At 45.5% G+C, this 21,417-nt stretch overlaps 2 protein-coding genes across 4 annotated transcripts; both read left to right on the top strand.

The window, feature by feature from the left end:
* The first annotated feature begins 20 nt into the window (after positions 1-20).
* LOC132070368 (epidermal differentiation-specific protein-like) lies at positions 21-9,232 on the top strand. Of its 2 annotated transcripts, XM_059467111.1 has the most exons (4): positions 21-43; positions 6,379-6,495; positions 6,613-6,665; positions 8,484-9,232. In XM_059467111.1, exon 4 carries the CDS (start codon positions 8,531-8,533, stop codon positions 9,059-9,061), a length of 531 nt encoding a protein of 176 aa, XP_059323094.1. In that variant the 5' UTR covers positions 21-43; positions 6,379-6,495; positions 6,613-6,665; positions 8,484-8,530; the 3' UTR covers positions 9,062-9,232. The 2 variants fall into 2 exon arrangements, with proteins under 2 accessions (XP_059323094.1, XP_059323095.1); XM_059467112.1 differs by lacking the exons at positions 21-43; positions 6,379-6,495 and having other exon boundaries at positions 6,605-6,665.
* Positions 6,944-20,919, top strand: LOC132070366 (epidermal differentiation-specific protein-like). 2 transcript variants are annotated; one of them, XM_059467110.1, is made up of 2 exons: positions 6,944-7,000; positions 19,876-20,919. In XM_059467110.1, the coding sequence occupies exon 2, from the start codon at positions 19,930-19,932 to the stop codon at positions 20,458-20,460; it is 531 nt and encodes a 176-aa protein (XP_059323093.1). In that variant the 5' UTR covers positions 6,944-7,000; positions 19,876-19,929; the 3' UTR covers positions 20,461-20,919. The 2 variants fall into 2 exon arrangements, with proteins under 2 accessions (XP_059323093.1, XP_059323092.1); XM_059467109.1 differs by lacking the exon at positions 6,944-7,000 and adding an exon at positions 19,308-19,356.
* Positions 20,920-21,417: the final 498 nt, after the last annotated feature.

A 21,417-nucleotide genomic window follows, 5' to 3' on the forward strand; every position in this document is an offset into this window, starting at 1 on the left:
AGCCTCTCTGTGCCAAAAACTTTTTTCTTGCTCAGGTTTAGAGGTCAGTGATGCACTTCTTTTTTCCACATTCTGGCCCTCTCTTCCCTCTCTGCAGAGAGGGAAATTGTGTTACATTTTATCACCAGTTTAAGGAATCTGACTGCTGCAGTAGTCAAGGCTGGGGGCTTAAATAGGAAGGACTGCTCCTTCCTCTTCCATCAGGGACCTGTTTCTTCATACCTCAACCTCACAGGCTTGCTTCTCTCTCTCTGCTGGAGCAGAAAGTGTGTGCAGAGATTAGTATTTGCTGTGTATTTTCTGACCTTTATTTTTCCCTGTATCTCCCATCTAGCCCTGTGGCACTGAGACCTACGCGCCCTGTTCTGAGACTGCTGTAGTGCATGCAAAACAACCTGCTGCTTTTGCTGTCTGAAAGGAAGGGAAATGCTACTTCTGTGTCCTGCTTGCCCACACTGCTGGCCAGCAATGTGTTTTGGTTTTTACTTATTTCAGTTCTCTGTCAGATTCTTTGCTTGGTGAAAGAAAAAACAATGCCTATGTTGTGCCTCACTTGCTGTCTAGTTGTTCTCCCTTCCCCACTTCTCTCTGCTGTTGCTCTCACCGCTGCTTCCCTTTGCCTCTTTGGTGCACCACATTCCTCTCTGTTCATTTTCCCATTACCATTCCTTGGCTTTTCCTTGTTCTCATCCTCAGATTTTCTTAGTGCTTCTCCTCTCCTAGGTTTCCTAGTTGCCTCAATTTCCCTTGCAATATCACTTAAACTCTTGACTTTGTGTTGGTATCCTTCCCTATCCCACATTTCCCCCTGTCCCTGCTGGTAGTTTGGCTGTTAACATTTGTTCACTTTACCTGGAAATTGTTCTCACTTTCTTCCCCCTGTCCCTGCTAAATTATTTCACAGCATTGCTGCTCTACCTTTTGCTGAGGCTGAACCTTCACCTAAGCAGAGTCCCTGTTTAGTCTCCCCAGGGCTGAGTGAAGATTGATCTGCCTTTCTCCAGGTCCTGTGTGCCTGTCCTGTTGAGAGCTGCCTTTGGAAGTGGGCTGTTGATGCAGTGAACACCAGCTGGCTCACTGGACCTGCATTCTGGTTCCATGCACCATTTTTGTCAGTGCTCTGCTGCTCTGTCTCTGGTGTCCAAACCCAGCTTGTGCTAACGCTCTGTGTGCATCATGGTCCTTGTTTGCATTTCCGGCCACATCCATGTTTTCTGTTACCAAGCTCAGTTGTACAGCAGGGGTGGGTAGCTGGTACCAAACATTTTGGATTAATGTAAAGGCAGTGAGGGATATTTGCATGTCCCTAATCCAACCTCCTGCTCACAACAGGCCTAACCCTAATGCTAGATTGGGGAATTGAAGACCTTATAAATGATGGTGCACTCCAATTTTTTCACTTCTCCCAATGCTCAGAACGGTGTCAGGGTTATCACCACTGAAAATTTGTAAGAGATCCCAGCATGACCTTTACCAAATTCTTGGGCTTACAGGACACTAACCTTTCATGGAGCCATAAGTGAGTGATCAAAGAGGGTAGTTCAGCACATGCTTTTCCACCCATATTTCTTAATATGTTTCTGCTGTATTTCTTCCTTCAGTGTTGTATTTATTTGCTGCTTAAGAACCCAAGAAGTCATAGAATCTCTTGGTGATGGCTTTAGCACCCAGCCAGCCAGAAAATGAAAATGTGCTTTCAGGTCCTTATACCTCTAGCCACAGTGCTCCTCATGAGCTTCCATCCTTGTCAAGGAAGTGGTTGTGCTGTCATTGTTTAGTCTGCTTCACCACTGCAGTTTCCTCTCTTGAGCTGCTGAGACTCATTACAGTTCTGAGTTTTCTTGAGTTGCAACTCCCTGAGTTCAAGTTTTGGGTCTCAGGCTGTTGTGCCTGTGTGTGCTGAGGTCTTTCTGGTCTGGAAGGTGTTCAGCCTTTCTCTAGGGGAATGGCTCTGGGGGTTGTGACCTGATGTGAGTCTTCATGGGAAGAGCATCAGGCAAGCAGGTAGCAGCTAGTCTCATTTTCTCTAGGAATCTACTGTTTGAAATGATGTCTGACTCAGAAGTTGCATCAGTATGTTTGTCTTAAAGCCTTTGGTAAATTTTTTCTCTGCCTGTGACTTGTTGATTTTTAAACCACAGTAGTGCCTTTGGTCTTCATGATATCTTGTGGATGCACACAAGAACTGTGTTTAAATTCCTGAAGTATTTTCTTTTGTGTTTTAAGCCTGCTGCCTCTTCCTTTCTGGTCTCCTCTTTCAGTTTCTGCAAGACAGCAAATAAAACCGTCCTACTGCAGTCCACGTGTCCCCAGGGGGAGCCCTTTTCCCAACCTCTCTTCCCCGCTCCTGTATCTTTTCTATCTTTACTGTGTTCTTGCCAGTACTTCCTTCGTGCCCTAGCCTGCCTCAGAGCCCTGACCACACACACTCTGCCACTTTCTCTGCTCTGAGTGGGCCCCTGCTGCTCTGAAGTCTTTGGCACGCAAGGAAGGTCTGATAGCAGCACAGCAGCTCTTCCACCTGCAGCAGCCAAGTGGCACCAGAGGCAGCCCTGCCAGACAGGCCTCTTGGCCAGAGCAGACTCTGGCAGCTTCTCTGAGTCGTGGTCCCTTGATCGCTTAGGAAAGTGTTCTTTTGCACCCTCAGGGGAGAAAGCATTGAGTTGAGTATAGCAAAGCATTGTCTAATTTTTTCTGGTGTTTTTTAGGTGCGTAGTTTGAGAAATGTAAAATTTTAAAACTCTACCTGTCCACGACTCTAACAAGAGTCGTAGGTGTAGAGATACTCTGAAAAATCTGATGCCTGGTGGTTTGTGTTTTTTCTGAAGTGTGTCCGTTGCTCCGTCGCATTTCTGACGCAGAAGTGACACCTAGTGTTGAGTCGAGGGCAGGTCCGTGTCTGCCACACGTGCTGGGGTGGGGATACCAAAGGGTTTAGGAGCACAGCTTGCTAATTAAACACGAAAGGAACAAAATGCTGGCTGAATTTTCTAAACGTGCAGCTGTAGATGCAAAATGTGGTGCTGGGAAGCCAAGACCTTTTGAGGGTCTGTGGTGCCTTTCCCTGGCTTCTCCCCACTGCTGAGCATGGGTCTTGTTTTTTGGGGAGTCCAGTTTAGCAACTGTTCCATGGAAAACGATTTGTAGATTTATTAAAAAACCCAAACCCTAACCCAGCTGGGTTCTGGCATTTTGAACTAGCAGTTACTCACAGACAACCTGTTGCTTTTTCCTTCATTCGGGAAGAGGAGACTTGGGAAAGGACATAATAGTGAGAAAAGATCTTCAGTTTGTTTTCTGACATCTGTGTGTTGTCTGGTGGGACTTATAAGGTTTTTGTCAGTCTGTGTTTGCTGTGCCTCTCTTTCCAGCATAATTTCTTTGGAGCTTACTCCCTCTGGTGTGACTGAATATGCAGCAGTCATCCAATAGGATTCTGTCACCTCTCTTTTTGCTGAAAAAGTGGTCTTCAATTTGCTCTGCTGAAGAGCAGCAACTGGGAAGTGCAGCAAACAGAGGAGAGCAAAAAAAGGGGAGTTTGTGTGAGATACATGCTAGGCAAAATAAGGGCCTTTTTTTTTATTCCCCCCCAAAGGGTTTGGTAGTGAATATTTATTAGCATGTAAGCTGTTCACAGTTTTGGGTTCTATGGTCCAGTGGCATGTTCCTATGTTGCATTTTTGGGAGCTGTTCTGCTTGAGAAATAGAAGTTGGAGAGTGAAAAGTGGGAAAGAAACTTTATTTTTGTCATGAAGAATTACATTACTAGCACTAACAACTGCTAAGTGAGTAAAACCCCAAAACCACCTTCTACAACCACAAAACCAAACCTCCAAAATAAAGGAACCAGTGTTCTACTGCCTTGAGTCCAAAACTACCAGAGAAAAACAGCAGACAGAAACTGGGGAGGTATACCTCATGTGTGATTTTATTGTTTTTTTAATCCTCTTGTTTTAAAGTAAGGAGTAAAACCAGATGATTACTGAGATACAAACTGAGATATCTGCAGTGATAGAGCAGGATAGGAGCACAACAGGATCTAGTGGTTGAAGGAGTTTGTTGTTAATTAGATTTTTCTGCCATTGTACCTTTTCCAGCACTGTGAAGTGGGTGCATATGTGACGTCCACAGCTTTAAGTGAAATTGTTTTATTACCCTGCAATCTAGTAGTAAATAGTCTCTAAATAAAGAAAGAAAGAAAGAAAGAAAGAAAGAAAGAAAGAAAGAAAGAAAGAAAGAAAGGGAAAAAAAAACCCAGAAAACCAGTTTTATGAAAAAGACGAAAATATTTTAGGCTTTATTCTTCCCTTGCTGGAGTGTTTTTTGCATAACTGTACATTTTCAAAGCATCTGAGTGTCATTGTTCATCTTGCTCCTTCTGTTGCTTTTCATCTGCGGAAGGCAATAGAGGAAGAGGGGTTTATCCTCCTTCTCTTAGCTTTTCACTTTTGTCTGACACTTTCAGATTTTGAGATACCACTGTTTCTGCAGGAGGGGGGATAAGAGGAATTTTAGGAAACGTTGTTTCCCATAAATTTGCTCCACCCGAGGTGTTGTGTCCAGCTCTGAGGAGCTCAGCACAAGTCTCAGGCCATGGACCAGCTGGAATGAGTTCAGAGGAGAGACATGAAGCTGATCAGAGGGCTAGAGCACCTCTCCTGTGAGGAAAGATTGGGAGAGCTGTGGTTGTTCAGCCTGGAGAGGGCTGTGGGGTGACCTTATTGTGGCCTTCCAGTATACAAAGGGGTTAAAAGAGAGCTGGAGAGGGATTTTTCAACAAGGGCACACAGTGGGAGACAATGGGGAATGACTTCAAGGTTAAAGATGGCAGGTGTAGTTTAGATATTAGGAAAAATTCTTTACTGTTAGGGTAGTAAGGCACAGGAACAGATTTCCCAGAGGAGCTGGCAATTCCCTATTCCTGGAATAGTTCAAGGCAAGGTTGGATGGGACTTTGAGCACTTGGTTTAGTGGAAGGTGTCCCTGCCCATGCCAGGGGGGTTGGAATGATCTTTAAGGTCTCTTTCAACCCAAACCATTCTGTGATCCATAAGGAATAAAAGCAAACAAACCCAACCCACAAAGAAAACTCCATAAATTTTTCCAATATCAACCCCTCAGCCCCACCCTGTGATGCTCTGCATTGTTCAGTGACTGACTTCCTTGTGCATAAAGCACCATATAGGTGAGATTAACGACATTAAATGGCATTTAGTTTTCAATCCAATAACACTAGGGCAGATGGTCAATGACAACCAGGAACTCATTGCTTTCTGTGAACCTGGGAGTACAGAGATCCTTTATCACGCTTTTGCAGTAGCACAAAAAACATGGCAAAGGATTCCATCATGGAGCATTCCATCATACATCACCTTTTGATTTTCCTCAAAGCCACGAAAAGCCCCACTGCCGGCTTTGGTGCTCTGCAGGGAGCATGTGCATGGCTTAGGAGTTTTCACTGTTGGCTGAAATGTAAAATTGAGAAATGTAAACTACTCTGTACCATAGCTGAGATACACACAGACTTGGGCTTTGTGATGCCTTCGTGGCTCATACATTTGGTCAAAGGTGCTTTCTGAGTCTGCAGGTTCTAGGAAAGATGGGAATGTTTAATTCATTTTTAAGTATGTCATTACACATTATTTGGATTTTTTTCAGAAACACAAATAATTTAATGAGCAAAACACATTAGCAAGCTAAAAAGAATGAAATGTTGTTCATTGGCAGTGCAAATCCATCCTATTCTAGGCTGTTTTAATCCCTCTTTCAAGCATTCCTCACATTGGGGTGCTCATTCTTCCTCCATTCTCTTTATCAGACACTGGACACAATGATTCAAGAGTGGAATGGGGTATTCCCTTTTCCAGCAGCACTGAATTGTAGGCTGAGGTCACTGCAACACACAAAAACATGTCCTAAAGGTGTAATTTGCCTGTTCAGAAAAGGGACTTCTCATCTAGCTGTTGCTATAAAATGAGGGCCTGTTTATCTTCAAAACCCCAAAATTTCAATTTACAAATTTCAATTGCTCTGCTTCCAACCTCTGCAGAGCAGCAAAACAACGGATCACATGGAAAAACCCCCAAAGCCTCAAGTGTTTTAATGCTGGCTTACTTTTGTGATCTGGCACATGATGGGCTCAGCCAAGCACCAGTGAAAGAGATACAGCATGAGGATTTGGCTGAATCTGGTGTACAGGCTGCTTGTTTTGCAGGGATGAGCTATCTCCCTTCCCAGCTCCCCATCTTCTCCAGTTACTTCCTACCTGACAGAGCAGGGGTACCTCAGGTGAACTAATGAAGATCCTATTGCTTTCTCCAGCAGCAGAACAGCTTTCTGACATGCTAGCAAATGAACCTGTCTGAAAATATATTACAGAGTGAACCCGAAAAGAGAAGAAAAGAAAGAAAAATATTGCCACTGCAGCTCTGCCAGAGCCTCCTGGCCCTGCTTTAACAGCTCTGCCTCCCTGCAGCTGCTGAAGTGGCTACATAGGTGAGAAAGAGGAAGAGAATTTAATTAAACACTTCTTAAACGCTCCCTCTGTCAAGTGGACATGTCCCACTAAAATCCTTTCAAAAATTAAAATTGATTATTATATTTTCTTCACAGGTAAAGAAAAATTTGCAAGAGGCAGAAAAATTCTATAGCCTGTGCGTCACAAGGTACTTTGATACATTTTTATTACTGTGATTAATCTGCTTCTGGAGGAGAAGGACAAACAAGAAGCAAAGTTCTAAGGTTTTATCAAGGGTTTATGCTTCAAGAGACTTTTGATCCCAAGCAATAACATGACTGGTTGTAGAAAGATCAAAATTGAAATAAAATAGTTAATGATTTTTGTTCACTTATTGACCATTTCTCAGTTCTGTTGGGTGACGTGTTTCACAAGGCTTCTGAGTGAGCTATAAATGCAGACAGGTGAGATGCCCTTCCCAAACCACAGCCCTGCACTGGAGGAATTGCCCTCAGCTCTTGCAGCCCTGCAGCTGACAGCAAGGTAAGAGGCACCCTTGGCACAGGAGAGCTGGAAGGGCTTCTTGGGAAGCTGCTGTGAAGTGCAGGGCCAGGGAAGGAGGCTTTAGTGCTGGGCTGAGAGCTGCAGCACAGCCGTGAGGCTCTGCTGTGTGCGTGTGCAGAGACTGAAGCCATCTCTCAGGGCATGAGGAGATGGATGGCTGCTGCAGGAGAGACAAACCTCACCCAGGGACAGCCTGGAGGGGGCCACTGATACACAATTCTCAGAGGTGAAAGTGAAAATATTCTACAAATTTATCTTGGTCATGGGATCTTTATGTTGTATCAGCAAAATTAAATGGGTCATTATTCATTCTTTTTCTACAGGTAGAAAGTAATTATAGTAGTGCCTAATCACTAGGCACTAATCAGTCAGTGAGTCCGAGCTCACGTCCTCTCAGCCTCCATATATGCTTTTATAACTGTGAAAAAATACATGGTTTTAATCACATGAAGTTTTTTTTTCTAAAAAAGTGAGGTTTAAGTGATTCATGTTTTTAAATTATGATGCACATTTCTTACATGCTACTGCATGTCACCGTATTACTGTGGCTTTCAGTCTTACTGGGGATATCAGTCTTTTCCCATCCCTTCTCAGAATCAGCTAGAGGAATGGCTTTTTTAGTCCCATTTATTTGCCCTGAAATGTAAATCTTTGCTTCAGTAACTGTTACATGATTTGGAGAGAGGGAGCTGTTATCATAACTGACTGCTCATTACTATTCCTGCAGCTGTTGCTAACAAACACTGTGCCTTTATAACTGTGGGGAATTAGATATGTGTATTGGTAGTAGTGTTAGGAAAAGACACTTTAAATCTGAAATTTAGTCTGATCTAAAGAGCTGATGCTTACAACTTGATTGCTTCTTAGTGTATGTCAAGAGAAGGAATCTCTTGATTTCAGTAAAATTACATATAAAAAGAGAAACAAGGTGTTTCAGTGAATGTAAAGTTCATTTCTGCCCTTAAAAGATAGGTTTTCCCCCCTGATTTTGTGTAAAAAATTCACTTCCTTTTAGAAATTAGTTGCATGTCTCACTACTTTTATATTGCTTTCTATGTGGCCCAGGAAACCTACTCTAAACAATGAGCGCCAGTTTCTAAAATATTTCTCAACTGCAGCATCAATTATCAACAGAAAGATTTATCATGAGTTGTATATTTTATTTTGTTATTATTTAGAGTACACCAATAAGATGTTAAAATGCTCAGATGTGCCTTGCATGTATACATATTAAATGAAACTGGACTGTTGTGGTGTACAAATCTCATTTTACTTTTTTCTTCCAAATTGAAATTCTGTGTTGTGCCCTCACTCTTTCACAGCTGCTGCTATTTTTATCTTCTGCTAAAATTGTTTTACATTTCCTTTTTACCTTTTGTCCCCTCTGGTTTCCAGCGTTTCATGTCTGGTGTGTAAAGGCCTCTTACAAGCATTGCTTGTTTTCTGTTTTCATTTTCTGTAGGCTGCCATCCAACAGCAGAAAATCCAAACCCCAGAAGCCTTGCAGAGATGGGAAAAATCATTGTTTATGAGCATGCCAACTTCCAGGGTATGTCCAAAGAATTCCACACCAACATTGCCAACCTAAAAGATGCAGATTGGAATGATTGTATCTCCTCAGTGAGAGTAATCGGCCATCCTTGGGTGGCTTATCAGCATGCAGACTATAAGGGACAGTTACTGGTACTTGAGGAGGGAGATCATGACTTCGTTGGCAAAAAGATGAATGACAGGATCAGCTCTCTGCAGGTGATCACTGAAAATCTGCACAATCCCCAGATCACTCTCTATGAGCACGCTGATTATCAAGGGAAGAGCAGAATAATAAGAGAAGCAACCAATCTGACCAGGGGACATGATGATAACACCACATCTTCACACAAAGTTCAGAAAGGTGTCTGGCTGCTGTGTGAGCATGGTGATGGAAGTGGATTTCAATACATTGCACGAGAGCACGAGCACCTTCCAAATTACAAGGCCATCAAGTTCAACGACAAGCTTTCCTTCCTGCGCCCCCTGCGCCCTGGCTGTGGCTGTTAGAATGCAAATGCTGCAGCGCTGAGAAAAGATACAGCCCCAGCAAGAAATTTGACACCCAGATATCTGCCTCTGCTTGTGTCACTTTTCCCCCAGTGTCACAGGACCACCGAAAGGGAGAGCTCTCCTGCCCCACAAACGGCCTCTGCCAATGTCTGTAATCCATTTTGTGTTGGTGCCAATAAAGAATCTTTTGCAATCAGCAGTGGGTTTATTTTATGCAGTGTTTAGTGTACATAAACATTTCACTTTCATGGAGAGATATCTCTGTGTATCCAGAGAATGTTTTGTGTAGTCACTTGCAAATATTTTTCATGGATCTGTCCTGCAGAATTTTATCTCCTTACAGTTTCACTGTCCAGAAACATTGCAAGCAGACTAAAGAGCTTGGTAACCATTTTAATTATTGCTATGATTAAATTATTGCTAAGCCAACTTTCACCTGTACCCAGTATTTAACTACCCCATGTATCTTAAGGCATTGATCATAAAATCCTAGAATCCTATGAAGTCTGAGGTTGGGAGGTGCCTTAAAGATCATTCCAACCCTCCTGCCATGGGCAATGACACCTTCCACTACACCAGGTTGCTCCACCATCCAGCCTGACCTTGAATACTTCCAGGAACAAGGAAATCCACAAGCTCTCTAAACAGCCTGTTTCAGAGCCTCATCATCTTCATAGTAAAGAACTTTTTCATAAGATCTAATTCTTAAGTCTCTACTACTTTAATTCAAAACCATTCCATTCTCATCTTATTACTACTTGCCCACTTAAAAAACTGCTCCTGCTCTTTTTTTATAAAGCGCCCTCCAAGAGCTGGAAGGCTGCAATGAGGTCTCCCTGGAGCTTTCCTTTCTCATCTGGGATGAACAACCCCATATTTCTCAACCTGTCTTCATTGGAGAGGTGCTCCCAGCCCATGACCATCTCCCACGTCTGTGCTCCCATGTCTGGCATTGCCCCAACCCAGGTGCAGCACCTTGCACTTGGGCTTGTTAAACTTCATGAGGTGAGTATGGAATCACTTCTCAAATTCGTCCATGTTCCTCTGGATGGGATCCCATCCTTTTGTTGTGTCAGCTGCACTCCTCAGCTTTGTGTCATCTGCAAACTTGCTGAGGGTGTCATTGACAAAGATCTTAAAAAGCACTGGTCCCAGAACAGAGCCCTGATGGACACCAGGTCTGCTTCTGGACATAGAGCCACTGACCACAACTCTCTGGCTGTGTGGATATTTCCCAAATAGTGCACCCTTCAAACCTGTGTATCTCAGTTTGGAGACAAGGATGCCATGTGGGACCATGTCAAAGTTCTTAAGGAAGTCGAGGTATGTGAGTGATATTGGTTGGATTTCCCCTTGTTGATGGCTGCAATCCCTCCAACACAGAGGGCCACCAGATTGGTCAGGCATAATCTGCCCTTAGTAAAGCTATGCTGGCTGTCTTGGATCACCTTCTTGTCTTGCATGTGCCTTAGAATTGCTTCCATGGGGATCTGCTCCATGATCTTCACAGGCATAGAGGCGAGGCTCACTGGTCTGTAGTTCCCCAGATCTTCCTTTCTCCCCTTTTTAAAAGGGGAGAGTGATATTTCCCTTCTTCCATTAATGAAGAATTTCACCTGAAGGCCATGACTCTTCAAATATGATGGAGGGTGGCTTGGCAACAACACCAGCCAGTTCCCTCAGGACCCTGGGATGCATGTCATCCAGTCCCATACACTTGTGTCTATTCAGCTTCATCAGGTGGTCTCAAACCTGCTCTTCACCTACAGTGGGAGGGACTTCTCTCCCCCAGTCACTACCTGCAGCTTCAGCGACTCCAGAGATGTTGGAAACCTGACTTCCAGTGAAGACTGAGGCAAGGAACACACTGAGTACCTCAGCCTTCTCTACATCCATTGTGAGGCAGAGTGGAAATTTTCCAGGGTAGAAATCCATTTTGATTTAGGTGGAATGTACATCTTTAAGTATGTAGCTTGCTGTGTTGTCTGACTGCAAAAGCCTAGGCTCAGAGAAACTGCTTCAGTGAAGGGCAGAGATAAGGGAGAGGGAGACAGAAGGTGATAGAGAGAGACAGAGAGACTGCTGTGAGAGCAGGTCAACCTGACCTAGGAATTCTTTCTGATAAAAAAGAACTAGCAGCAAATGTCACGCGAAATTCATAAATATGAATATGCATCAACCTATTGTGAAATTGTATGCATATGTATTTGAGAGGGAGATAAAAAGAGACCTGAAGTTCCCAGAGGTACACATGTCATTTTAAGGGAACGATTCCCACATGCGTCCAGTGCTGTAATAAACACACCGGCTTTACAACTTTCACAAAAGTTGTGGAGTTTTGTTTATCTCCACAAAACATTTGCCACCAGTTCTTCCTTCTTGTTTATTGGTGGGGAGTGGGCATCACACTCCACTTGGCCTTGTTTTTCTGCCCAGTGTTCTTGCAGAAGCCCTGGTGTGTCAGTCCACACAGGCAGGCAACTGGGACAACTACAAGCTTGTGGCTGGAACAAAAAGAGTGAAGCTATTTCCATTTCCATGGGCTTATGAGCACCCAAACTCTACAGGCCAGTTACTCCAGTGCTTGAGGAGGGAGAGCACAGCATTGTTGGTGAAAGATGAAGGACAGGATCAGCTCTGTGCAGCTGATTGTTGAAAAACTGCACAATCTGCACATGAAGCCCTGAACACGCTGTGCTATCAACTGCTGGGCTTTGTCCCATTTAGAAATAAGCACTGCAGGCTGTGCTGACGTGTCAGCCACTCGTGCTCCTCTGCTTGGCTTAGGTGAGCAGGTGCAATGGGGATGGCCTAGAATCCATGTGTTTTGAAGCACTTCTTTTACTGCTTTGCAGCCAGTTTCAGGTTTCCTTGCTCTGTTCACCAAAGTGGGATTTCCCAATTCAATTCCAAGAGAATCTGGCATTCTTCCTACTCTAGAACATGTGTTTTATAGTGGCAACTTAACTGGAAAATGTCATCTTCTGCCCAAAGGAGTTTGTGGAAGAAATTATTTTGGAAGTGTTATTGAAGTGCCTTGGTCATATCTGAGATATCCCTTTCAGAATCTCAGCATGATAATGATGTTACACAGGCACTGTTAATAGGAGAGGGATTAGTTTGGATGTCTTTAGTTATATTTCCTAGGAAATACACTTAATGACATTTCGTTTTTGAAAACCACCATTTCTTTGAGAGGAAAGAAGGTATTCTCTCATTTTCTTGGCATATGTAACTGAGAAGTTCCTTACAGCCAGGAGGTCCCTGAGGCAGATTTTTCTGAGTTTTTCCTCTGTTTATTTTGGGCAAAGAAAATATTACATTGCCTCCCAAAGCTGCTGTTACTCTGATTTTAATCAGTGGACATTCCTGTCTGGCTCTGTCTCTCCTGGCCACCAGAGAGGGGATTTTCTTCACTTTGGGGGCTGTGAGGAGGTGGTCTAGTTGCCCTTGGGGTGCAGGGCAGTGCAGACCAGCTGGCAAGTTCTATGCTGCTCAGTTAGCAGTACCCTTGGAATCACTTTCCATGGTCATCCTCACCCCTCACCCTCATGGCAGATTTTAGGAGGCCTCCCAGGAGGAGACATCAGCAACCGTGGCATTCCCTACTGTACTTCTCACATGAGGTTTATCCCTATAAAAGAACACTGTGAAATACTTTTGCACAGTAAAGACTAAAGCATTGTCACCTCTACCTGCCAATCCAGGAATAGATTGTACGTGGAAGTCCCAAACCATGCTAAATTACACATGTGTAACATTGTTCACAGGGGTTCTTGGATGAGGGGAGAGATGAGAATGTTGACTCTATGTTCAGAAGGCCTGATTTATTATATTATGACATATATATTACATTATAACTATACTAAAAAGAATAGAAGGAAAGGTTTTTTTCAGAAGACGAGCTAAGAATAGAAAAGAATGAATAACAAAGATCTGTGGCTCAGACAGAGAGTCTAAGCTATCTGGTCTGTGGTTGGCCATTAACTGTAAACATTCAAGATGGCCCAACCACAGGCAAACCTGATGCATGCCGCAGCAGCAGATAACCATTGTTTACATTTTGTTTCTGAGGCCTCAGGTTCTCAGAAGGGAAAAAATCCTAAAGAAATGGATTTTCACAAAAGATGTCTGTACACACATGGTATTAAAAAGAGTAAAACAACAACTTGCTTGCAAAATCAACAGTCAGCAAAAAACCTTCACAGATGGGATTATTAATCCACAGTGCAAATGGACATTTGAAGAGAATGCAGCACAAGGAAGGCTTGTGGTATTCCAAAAATAGATGTCTAAACATGAAAGCTTAGACACTATGGCTGTGACAGGTGATATATACACAGACTCAACTTTTCTTGGCTTGATCAGAAACATCCTCAGAACAGGTTCAGGCGTGTTTGGGTAAACATGGAATATAAAATGTGGGCTTAAGGTCTTATCTTGTATGCTCAGTAAATGGTGATGTTACACATGAACCACTTCTGTCATTTCTCAATGATGCTGTGTTTGTTTCTGTGTTTCAGGGCTCTGGTGCAGCTTCTTTGGGTCAGCTTTGTGAATGAGCCACTGTGACCCTGCACCTGCAGGGCAGCTCCATTGCCCAGGCAGCCTCCATCAGAGGAGTGCAGGACACCAGCAGACAGGATGTTCTGCTGCACATGCCTTGACCCATGGGTTTTTGGCTAGATGATTTAACACTCCCTTGGGGAAACTCAAGCTCTTCTCCAAGTCCAAAACTCTCAAATTTGCTGTTTGCAAGCTTGCAAGATTTTATTGTGGCTTTCTTCCCTACTCACTTCATCTACTACTGGAAGTCCCACAGCATGGATTTGCAGCATCTTTTAATGTATCCAACACTGAAAAGCCATTGTGGCAAGCAGGGCTGAAGCAACTTATTTTTTTCCCCATATGCATCTTCAAAAGACATCTTCCCTTTACCCAACAACAGAGCTGCCCCACTTTCAGTTCAGTTCCTGATGCTTCCTCTAATTTTTTCTTGGTTTCCTTGTCAGAGTATTCCTCCCCCTTATGCTGCTGTGTTTTTTTGGCAGTGCCTTATTGACTCTGTGTTAATCAGAGCAATCTTACAGAAAAGCTCAAATGAGATACTCCATCCCTGTAAATCAAATCTCAAAAAATGCAAAGCCTGTTGCTGACAAAAGCAGTAATGAGAGACTTTCCTTCAGGGATCTGTAGAGGTCATCAGGAAAATAAATGTGACAGGGTGCAGCTGATTGTTCCTATAAGGAAGTCCCTTCCCTGGAGGTAACTTGGTTTTGTTTTTATATGGCCTCAAAGCCGAGTCCACTGAGCAGTCTCCCTATCAAATCTCTGTGCTTCCAATTTAGAAAGAAGGAATTTGTGGGGACCATGTCAAAGGCCTTGCAGAAATCCAGGTAGATGACATCTGTAGCCCTTCCCTTTCCACTGAAGTAGTCACTCCATCGTAAAAAGCCAGTCGGTTATTTGAACTGGACTTTGCTGAAGCTGTGCAAATCACAAATCACTTCCTTGTCTTTCATGTGCCTACAAATCCAGAAAATAAGAAGCAGGAAGCAGTTTGAGTTACTTAATTGTTAACACATCTCCTTGCTGAATCACCCTAACTGAGCAAGTTAAGTGAGCAGGTGAATACTCTGATAAAAGAGAAGAAATCTTCCTAGGTCTCTTCTCCCTTGAGGAAGTACCATCTCTTGGAGCAGAAGTGCTGTGCTGCTGGCACTTAAATGCCTGTGCTGTCATTCACACAGTGAGTTCCTGAGAAACCTGATCAGGATCAATGGAAGCCATGGACAAATGGTGACCCCCAAGGGTCTGTTCTGCCCCCAGTGCTCTCCAATGCCTTCCTTGATGCCACAGCCATGGGGTCAAGTGCACCCTTATTGCTGCGCCTGAGTGGGCGCAGCTGGTGAGAGAGACGGTGAATCTTGTTTCTTGAATCAGAAGGCTGAATTTATTAATATAAGATATAATACATATAGTTATACTAGAAAGAATAACGAGAGAGGTTTTGCAGAGCAGCTAGGCTAGCTAGGAAGAGATAGAAAAGAATCCACAACAAAGCTGTGGCCAAGGACTCAGTCCCCTGGCTTGCACTGGTGATTGGACCTTAATTATAAACATAAAACATGAACCAATCACCAATCAAAATAGGTGCCCCTGTTGCATTCCCCAGCAGCTGATAATAATTGTTTACCTTGTCTTCGAAGGCCTCTGGCCTCCTGAAGACACAGAAATCTGAAAGAAAGGTTTTCTGTGGAGAAATGTCTGCAACATCTCACCTTTCTAAATTGTATAAAAATAAAAGAAAAATGCTGATGCGGAATGAACAGGAAATTCCTTCACCTATTAAATATAGAATACTCACAAATCAATAAAACAATCCTACAATATAAGAAAAATGCAAAATACAATGTAAAGAGAATTTGAGTCCATGCAGCTGAGTTTCAGGAACAGTCCATCAGCTGAAGTTGTTTCTTTTGGACATCTGAGAGTCCTTTTTGTCCTGAAATCAGCATAACACAATTTAAAACAATTTAAAACAATTTAAAACAATTTGAACAATTTTGGAATGTCCTTTCTGGCCCTTCAATGATTCAGCGCTTCAGAGCTGCTGCCCGCTATTTTCAATCTTTTTTATTTAATTTAAATTTTTTTTTTTTTTTTTTTTTTTTTTTTTTTTTTTTTGTGATTGAAAGCAAAGGAGCAGCAGCCAAGCAGAGCAGTGCCAGAGAAGGAAAGGCCCTGGGGGCCCTGGCCCATGCTGGACCAGGAACCCCAAAACTGGCGCACGAAGGGGGACCAGGACCGGTAGGAGAAACCAGAGTCCCCAAAAACATAAGGAGGCCACACAGTGGGGCCAGCCCAGGAATTTTTTGAGCCCAACGGCCCAGGCCAAACCCATGAGGAAGGCTCTGCATATCCACAGGCCTGAACCTGCTGCCAGCACAATGGCAGCACGGGTAGTGAGACACTTCCTTTCCCCTAAACCACTGAGGCATGCCAGCAATGAGGAAATAGAAGCTGCCCCGAGAATCTTCATCTCGGGTCTCGGAATGTTTGTTTCCCATAGCAACACGGCACCACCCCCACCGGGCTGGGGACCAGAGGCAGGGCTCTCGGAAGCCCCGTCCCCCTCGCCGCTAGGGCACAAGAGGGGCGGCAGAGATGGCAGCCTCCATGGGACAGCAACCGAAACACCACCCCCCAAACCGCAGAGAATGCTGAGCTTGAAAGCCGGCAGCTGGACTGCTGCAAGAGTCAGCTGGCGGGCAGCCCCCGCTCCACTGAAGGAGAGACCCCCCGCCGGGGCGGCTGCTGGGGCACCTGGTCCGGGATGGTCCGAGTTTGAACAAGCCGCTGGTTCCAGGGCAGTCTCTGACAATGGCAAAGCCGCTGGGACGTCCGGTGGAAGCAGCGGGGGGGGAGCTGGAACTGGGGAGGGAACCACGCTGAGCGTGGGATCCGCCGCGGGACGCTCCGAGAGTCCCGCGGGCTCAACGCCGTTTTCAGCCCCATCCTGAACAGGAACTGTCTCGGCTTGAAGCGGCGGAGATGCACGGAAACACGCTGTTGCTGTGTCCCTTGGCTCTGAAAGCGGCGGCAAGCACAGCACGGGCAGCAGCGGAGCCGGGAGAAGCGGCGGAGCATCGCTGTTGCTTAGCAACAGGTCAATCGCCGGAAGTGCTGTCTCTTGTGCAGTCTCTGACACAGGCTCTGGCGGGGGCGGGGAGGCCAGTGAAACCGCGGGCGGGACCTCCTGGAGTGACGGCTCTGGCAGGGGCGTGGAGGAAACCTCAGAGACCGGTGCCGCCCCCATGTCTGAAGGTGGAGTCTGAGAGGCCGGCGCTGGCTTGAGCGGCCACTCCCATCCCCCCTGAGGGGGAGAAGGGGGGGGAGGAGAAGGCTCCATCTGAGCATGCTCCGGAGCAAGAGTAATAAAAACTTCTTCGCGCCGCGAAGTTTCAGCCACCCCCGCCGCGAAGCAGGGGGGGGAAAAGCCCAAAGTCATCACCCACAGGGTCTTCTGCCAAGGGGGGTGGAAACGGAGCTTGTCCATAACAGTTAGAGATCCATTGAAAACAAGCTGCTCTGCGTTTCAGGACAGGGAAAAGCTTTATAAATGCTGGGTAGATAGAAGGCAACACGCGTCCCTGACTGTATACGCAATGGATAATCGAGTCCATGCACTCCCAGACGAAAACATCTAAAGCGTACAGGACATCAGTAAAGAACCCAAAAAGCTTTGCCCATCTAAAGAACCCATAGATATCTGTTTCTGACAAAAAGCAACCATCTTCTCTGCACCAATATTTCCAGAGGGCAATAAGCTTTTCCTCTGAAGGGGAGAATTGAATCTCTTCTGGCAAGGCATGTGTCTGCCATACGAATAGCCACAAGCTACGAAGGGCTGGTTCATCAGGAATAGAAAAGCCCACAGTACCTTTTGAAAGAGTCCAGCTTGCTCTGGCCAGCTCCACAGGTCTGCTGCTCTTTTCCATCATCTTTCCTGATGGTTTTCCAGAAGAAGGTTCTGTTGTGGTCAGCCTTGGCTGTGAACTCTGTCCAAATCAGGATATTCAGTTCTTCAGCTCCTGGCTTGAATCCACTTTCTGTGGTCACTTCAAAGCAACCATCAAATGCCACACATACAGGATTTTACCCAGTGCAGCAATTTTGCTCCTCTGGTCTTATTAAATTAATTTCTGCTCTCACACGTCGGGTCACCAGATATTACCGCGCCTGAGTGGGCGCAGCTGGTGAGAGAGACGGTGAATCTTGTTTCTTGAATCAGAAGGCTGAATTTATTAATATAAGATATAATACATTATAGTTATACTAGAAAGAATAACGAGAGAGGTTTTGCAGAGCAGCTAGGCTAGCTAGGAAGAGATAGAAAAGAATCCACAACAAAGCTGTGGCCGAGGACTCAGTCCCCTGGCTTGCACTGGTGATTGGACCTTAATTATAAACATAAAACATGAACCAATCACCAATCAAAATAGGTGCCCCTGTTGCATTCCCCAGCAGCTGATAATAATTGTTTACCTTGTCTTCGAAGGCCTCTGGCCTCCCGAAGACACAGAAATCCGAAAGAAAGGATTTCTGTGGAGAAATGTCTGCGACACACCCTCAGCGAGTTTGCAGATGACACCAAGCTGAGTGGTGTGTTGCCATGCTGGAAGGAAGGGATTGTTAAGCAGGACCTCGAGAAGCGTGAGCAATGGCCCGATGTGCATCCCATAAATTTCAGCAAGGCTGAGTGCAAGGCCCTGCAACTGGATGTCAGAGCAATCACCAGGGGCAGTGTAGGCTGAGGGATGAATGGGCTGAGGGCAGCCCTGTGGAGAAGGAATTGAAGGACTTAAAAGGGGCTTAAAAGAAAAGAGGGTCTTTTTACTGCGGCCTTTCAAGATGAAAGAGCGTAGGGTTAGGCTAGACATTTCGAAGGAATTCTTCACTGTGAGGGTGGTGAGACACTGGAAGAGGTTCTCTAGAGAAGATGTGGGTGCCCCATCCTTGGATCTCCCCCCTTAGGCAGTCTGCAGGCAACACCAGCTTGGGTGAGTGTTGTGTGCTGGAGGGTGAGGAGGCTCTGCAGAGGGGTCAGTGGGCTGAGGCCGATGGAATGAAGCTCAGCCAGGCCGAGGGCTGAGTCCTGCGGTCACAAAAGGCCCACACATGACAGACAGCAGCTGCACATGAGCCAGCTGTGCCCAGGTGGCCAGGCAGGCCCGTGGCACCTGGCCTGGATCAGCAATGGTGTGGCCAGCAGGATCAGGGCAGGGATTGTCCCCCTGTGCTCAGCACTGCTGAGGCCACTCCTCTGGGGCTGGGCCCAGTTCTGGGCCCCTCACTGCAAGGAAGACATGGGGGGGCTGGAGTGAGTCCAGAAAAGGGAATTGGGCTGTTGAGGGATTGAAGGAGCTGGGGTTGCTCCAAACAATGTGTTCCAGTTCCTGTGGTTCACAGTTCCTGTGGTTCAGACGGCTTCTGAGCAGGGACAGACATGAAGCCACGTTCTAAGGTTATCAGGTCACTCACACTTCAGTGAACTTTTGAACCAGAGCAATGAGATGTCCGGTTGTAGGGCATCAAGACCAAGATAGAATATGAATAATTTTTGAACCCTGAGCATGACATCAACCACTCCCAGTTCCTTGGAATTGGGTGGTTGACACTTTCACTTCTGTGCAAGTATAAATGGAGGCAGGTGAGACACTCTGCACACACCACAGCCCTGCCCTGGAGGAATTGCCCTCAGCTCTTGCAGCCCTGCAGCTGACAGCAAGGTAAGCGGCACCCTTGGCACAGTAGAGCTGGAAGGGCTTCTTGGGCAGCTGCTGTGAAGTGCAGGGCAAGGGAAGGAGGCTTTAGTGCTGGGCTGAGAGCTGCAGCACAGCCGTGAGGCTCTGCTGTGTGCGTGTGCAGAGACTGAAGCCATCTCTCAGGGCATGAGGAGATGGATGGCTGCTGCAGGAGAGACAAACCTCACCCAGGGACAGCCTGGAGGGGGCCACTGATACACAGTTGTGGGGGGTGACTGGGAGAGTATTTACAACTTAATCTTGGGTATGTAACTAAACCAACACACACAACTAATTTGAACTGAGTAGCTGTGGGCACATGTCTTGTTTTATGTTTTCCCTCTAAACTGAAAAGCCCTCACTCCTTTTCAGATGCTGATATGTTTCTATTCTGCTAAAAACATTCCACTTTTCCTTTTCTACACCACACTTCCCATAATTCTCTGTCTGGAGGAGAAAGTCTTCTCACAAGTTCTGCTTGTTTTCTGTCTCCCTTTTGTGCAGGCTGCCATCCAGCTCCTATAGCAAGAAATCTGCACCCCCAGAAGTCCTGCAGAGATGGGCAAAATCATCATTTATGAGCATGCCAACTTCAAGGGCCTGTCCAGAGAATTCACCACTGACATTTCCAATCTAAAAGATGCAGATTGGAATAATATTGTCTCCTCAGTGAAAGTAATTGGCCAGCCTTGGGTGGCTTATGAGCATGTTGATTACAAGGGTCGATTTGTGGTGTTTGAGGAGGGAGAATATAGCTTTGTAGGTAATGAGATGAATGACAGGATCAGCTCTCTGCAGGTGATCACTGAAAGTCTGTACAATCCCCAGATCACTCTCTATGAACACATTGATTATCAAGGGAAGAGCAGAATAATAAGAGAAGCAACCAACCTGGGTGCGGGACATGACAATGATATGATGTCTTCCCACAAAGTCCAGAGAGGTGCCTGGCTGCTGTGTGAGCACAGTGATGGAAGTGGATTTCAATACATTGCCCGAGAGCATGAGCACTTTCCAAATTACAAGGCAATCGATTTCAACGACAAGCTTTCCTTCCTGTGCCCCCTGCGCCCTGGCTGTGGCTGTTAGAATGCAAATGCTGCAGCGCTGAGAAAAGATGCAGAAATTTGACACCCGGATCTCCGCCTCTGCTGGTGCTGCCTTTTCCCCCAGTGTCACAGGCCCACCGAATGTCAGCGCTCTCTGCTCTGCTGCACTGCAGAGCTGCACTTCTCCATCCTGCCTTGCACGCTGCTCCCACCCCACCAATGCAAGAATCATCAGGATTGATCATATGAGAGTGTCCAAGCTAGAGGAGGCAATGCCACATGTGTGAAACCTGTTGTACCCTCAGCTGGCATTCCAGAGTCCTGGCCTATGGAATGTAGAAGCATTGCAGGTTGTGTGTGTGGCTAAGTGAGAGCGTCAGTGCAGAACCAGCATCACTTCTTTTGTAATTTGCATTGCAATGCCCTTGTGCTACTGTAGCCTCTGCCATTGTCTCTAATCCATTTTGTGTTGCTGCCATTAAAGAATCCTTTGCAATCAGCAGTGGGTCTGTTTTGTGCATCTTTGGAATAGATAAATATTGCTCTCCCAGGCTGAGATGTCTCTGTGTATCCAGAGAATGGTCCCCACAGTCACTTGCCAACATTTTTCCTTGATGTCTCCTGCAGAGTTCTGTTTCCTTCTGGTTTACATACTCAATAACAGTGGGGTCAGGCTTGACTCTAAATGTCTTGATCTACATGGTGAGCATGTAGATCACTGCTGATCCTGGCCAAACTCTCACCTCCAGATTGTACCTGGCTATCACACGCTTGGTTGTATCTGAAGGCAGTGATTGTAGCAATGATGCAGTCTTCTACTGCGCCAAATCTCATCATAAACAGAATGCTTTCACTGATTTGAATTCTATAATGCAAATGGTAAAACCGTCCTTGTTTTTCACACCTGTAATATCCTGATAAGGAATGAGGAATGACAAGGTAGATCAGGACCTGGTGAGTCCTGTGCAAATTCAGCTGGATGAGCAGAGTCTCAGCC

The sequence above is a fragment of the Ammospiza nelsoni genome, chromosome 2, assembly GCF_027579445.1.
Source record: "Ammospiza nelsoni isolate bAmmNel1 chromosome 2, bAmmNel1.pri, whole genome shotgun sequence".
NCBI classification, from domain to species: Eukaryota; Metazoa; Chordata; class Aves; order Passeriformes; family Passerellidae; genus Ammospiza; species Ammospiza nelsoni.

Excerpts from the sequence above, each read along its gene's own strand:
- LOC132070368 (XM_059467111.1), top strand. The coding sequence starts at position 8,531 with ATGGGAAAAATCATTGTTTATGAGCATGCCAACTTCCAGGGTATGTCC.
- LOC132070366 (XM_059467110.1), top strand. The coding sequence starts at position 19,930 with ATGGGCAAAATCATCATTTATGAGCATGCCAACTTCAAGGGCCTGTCC.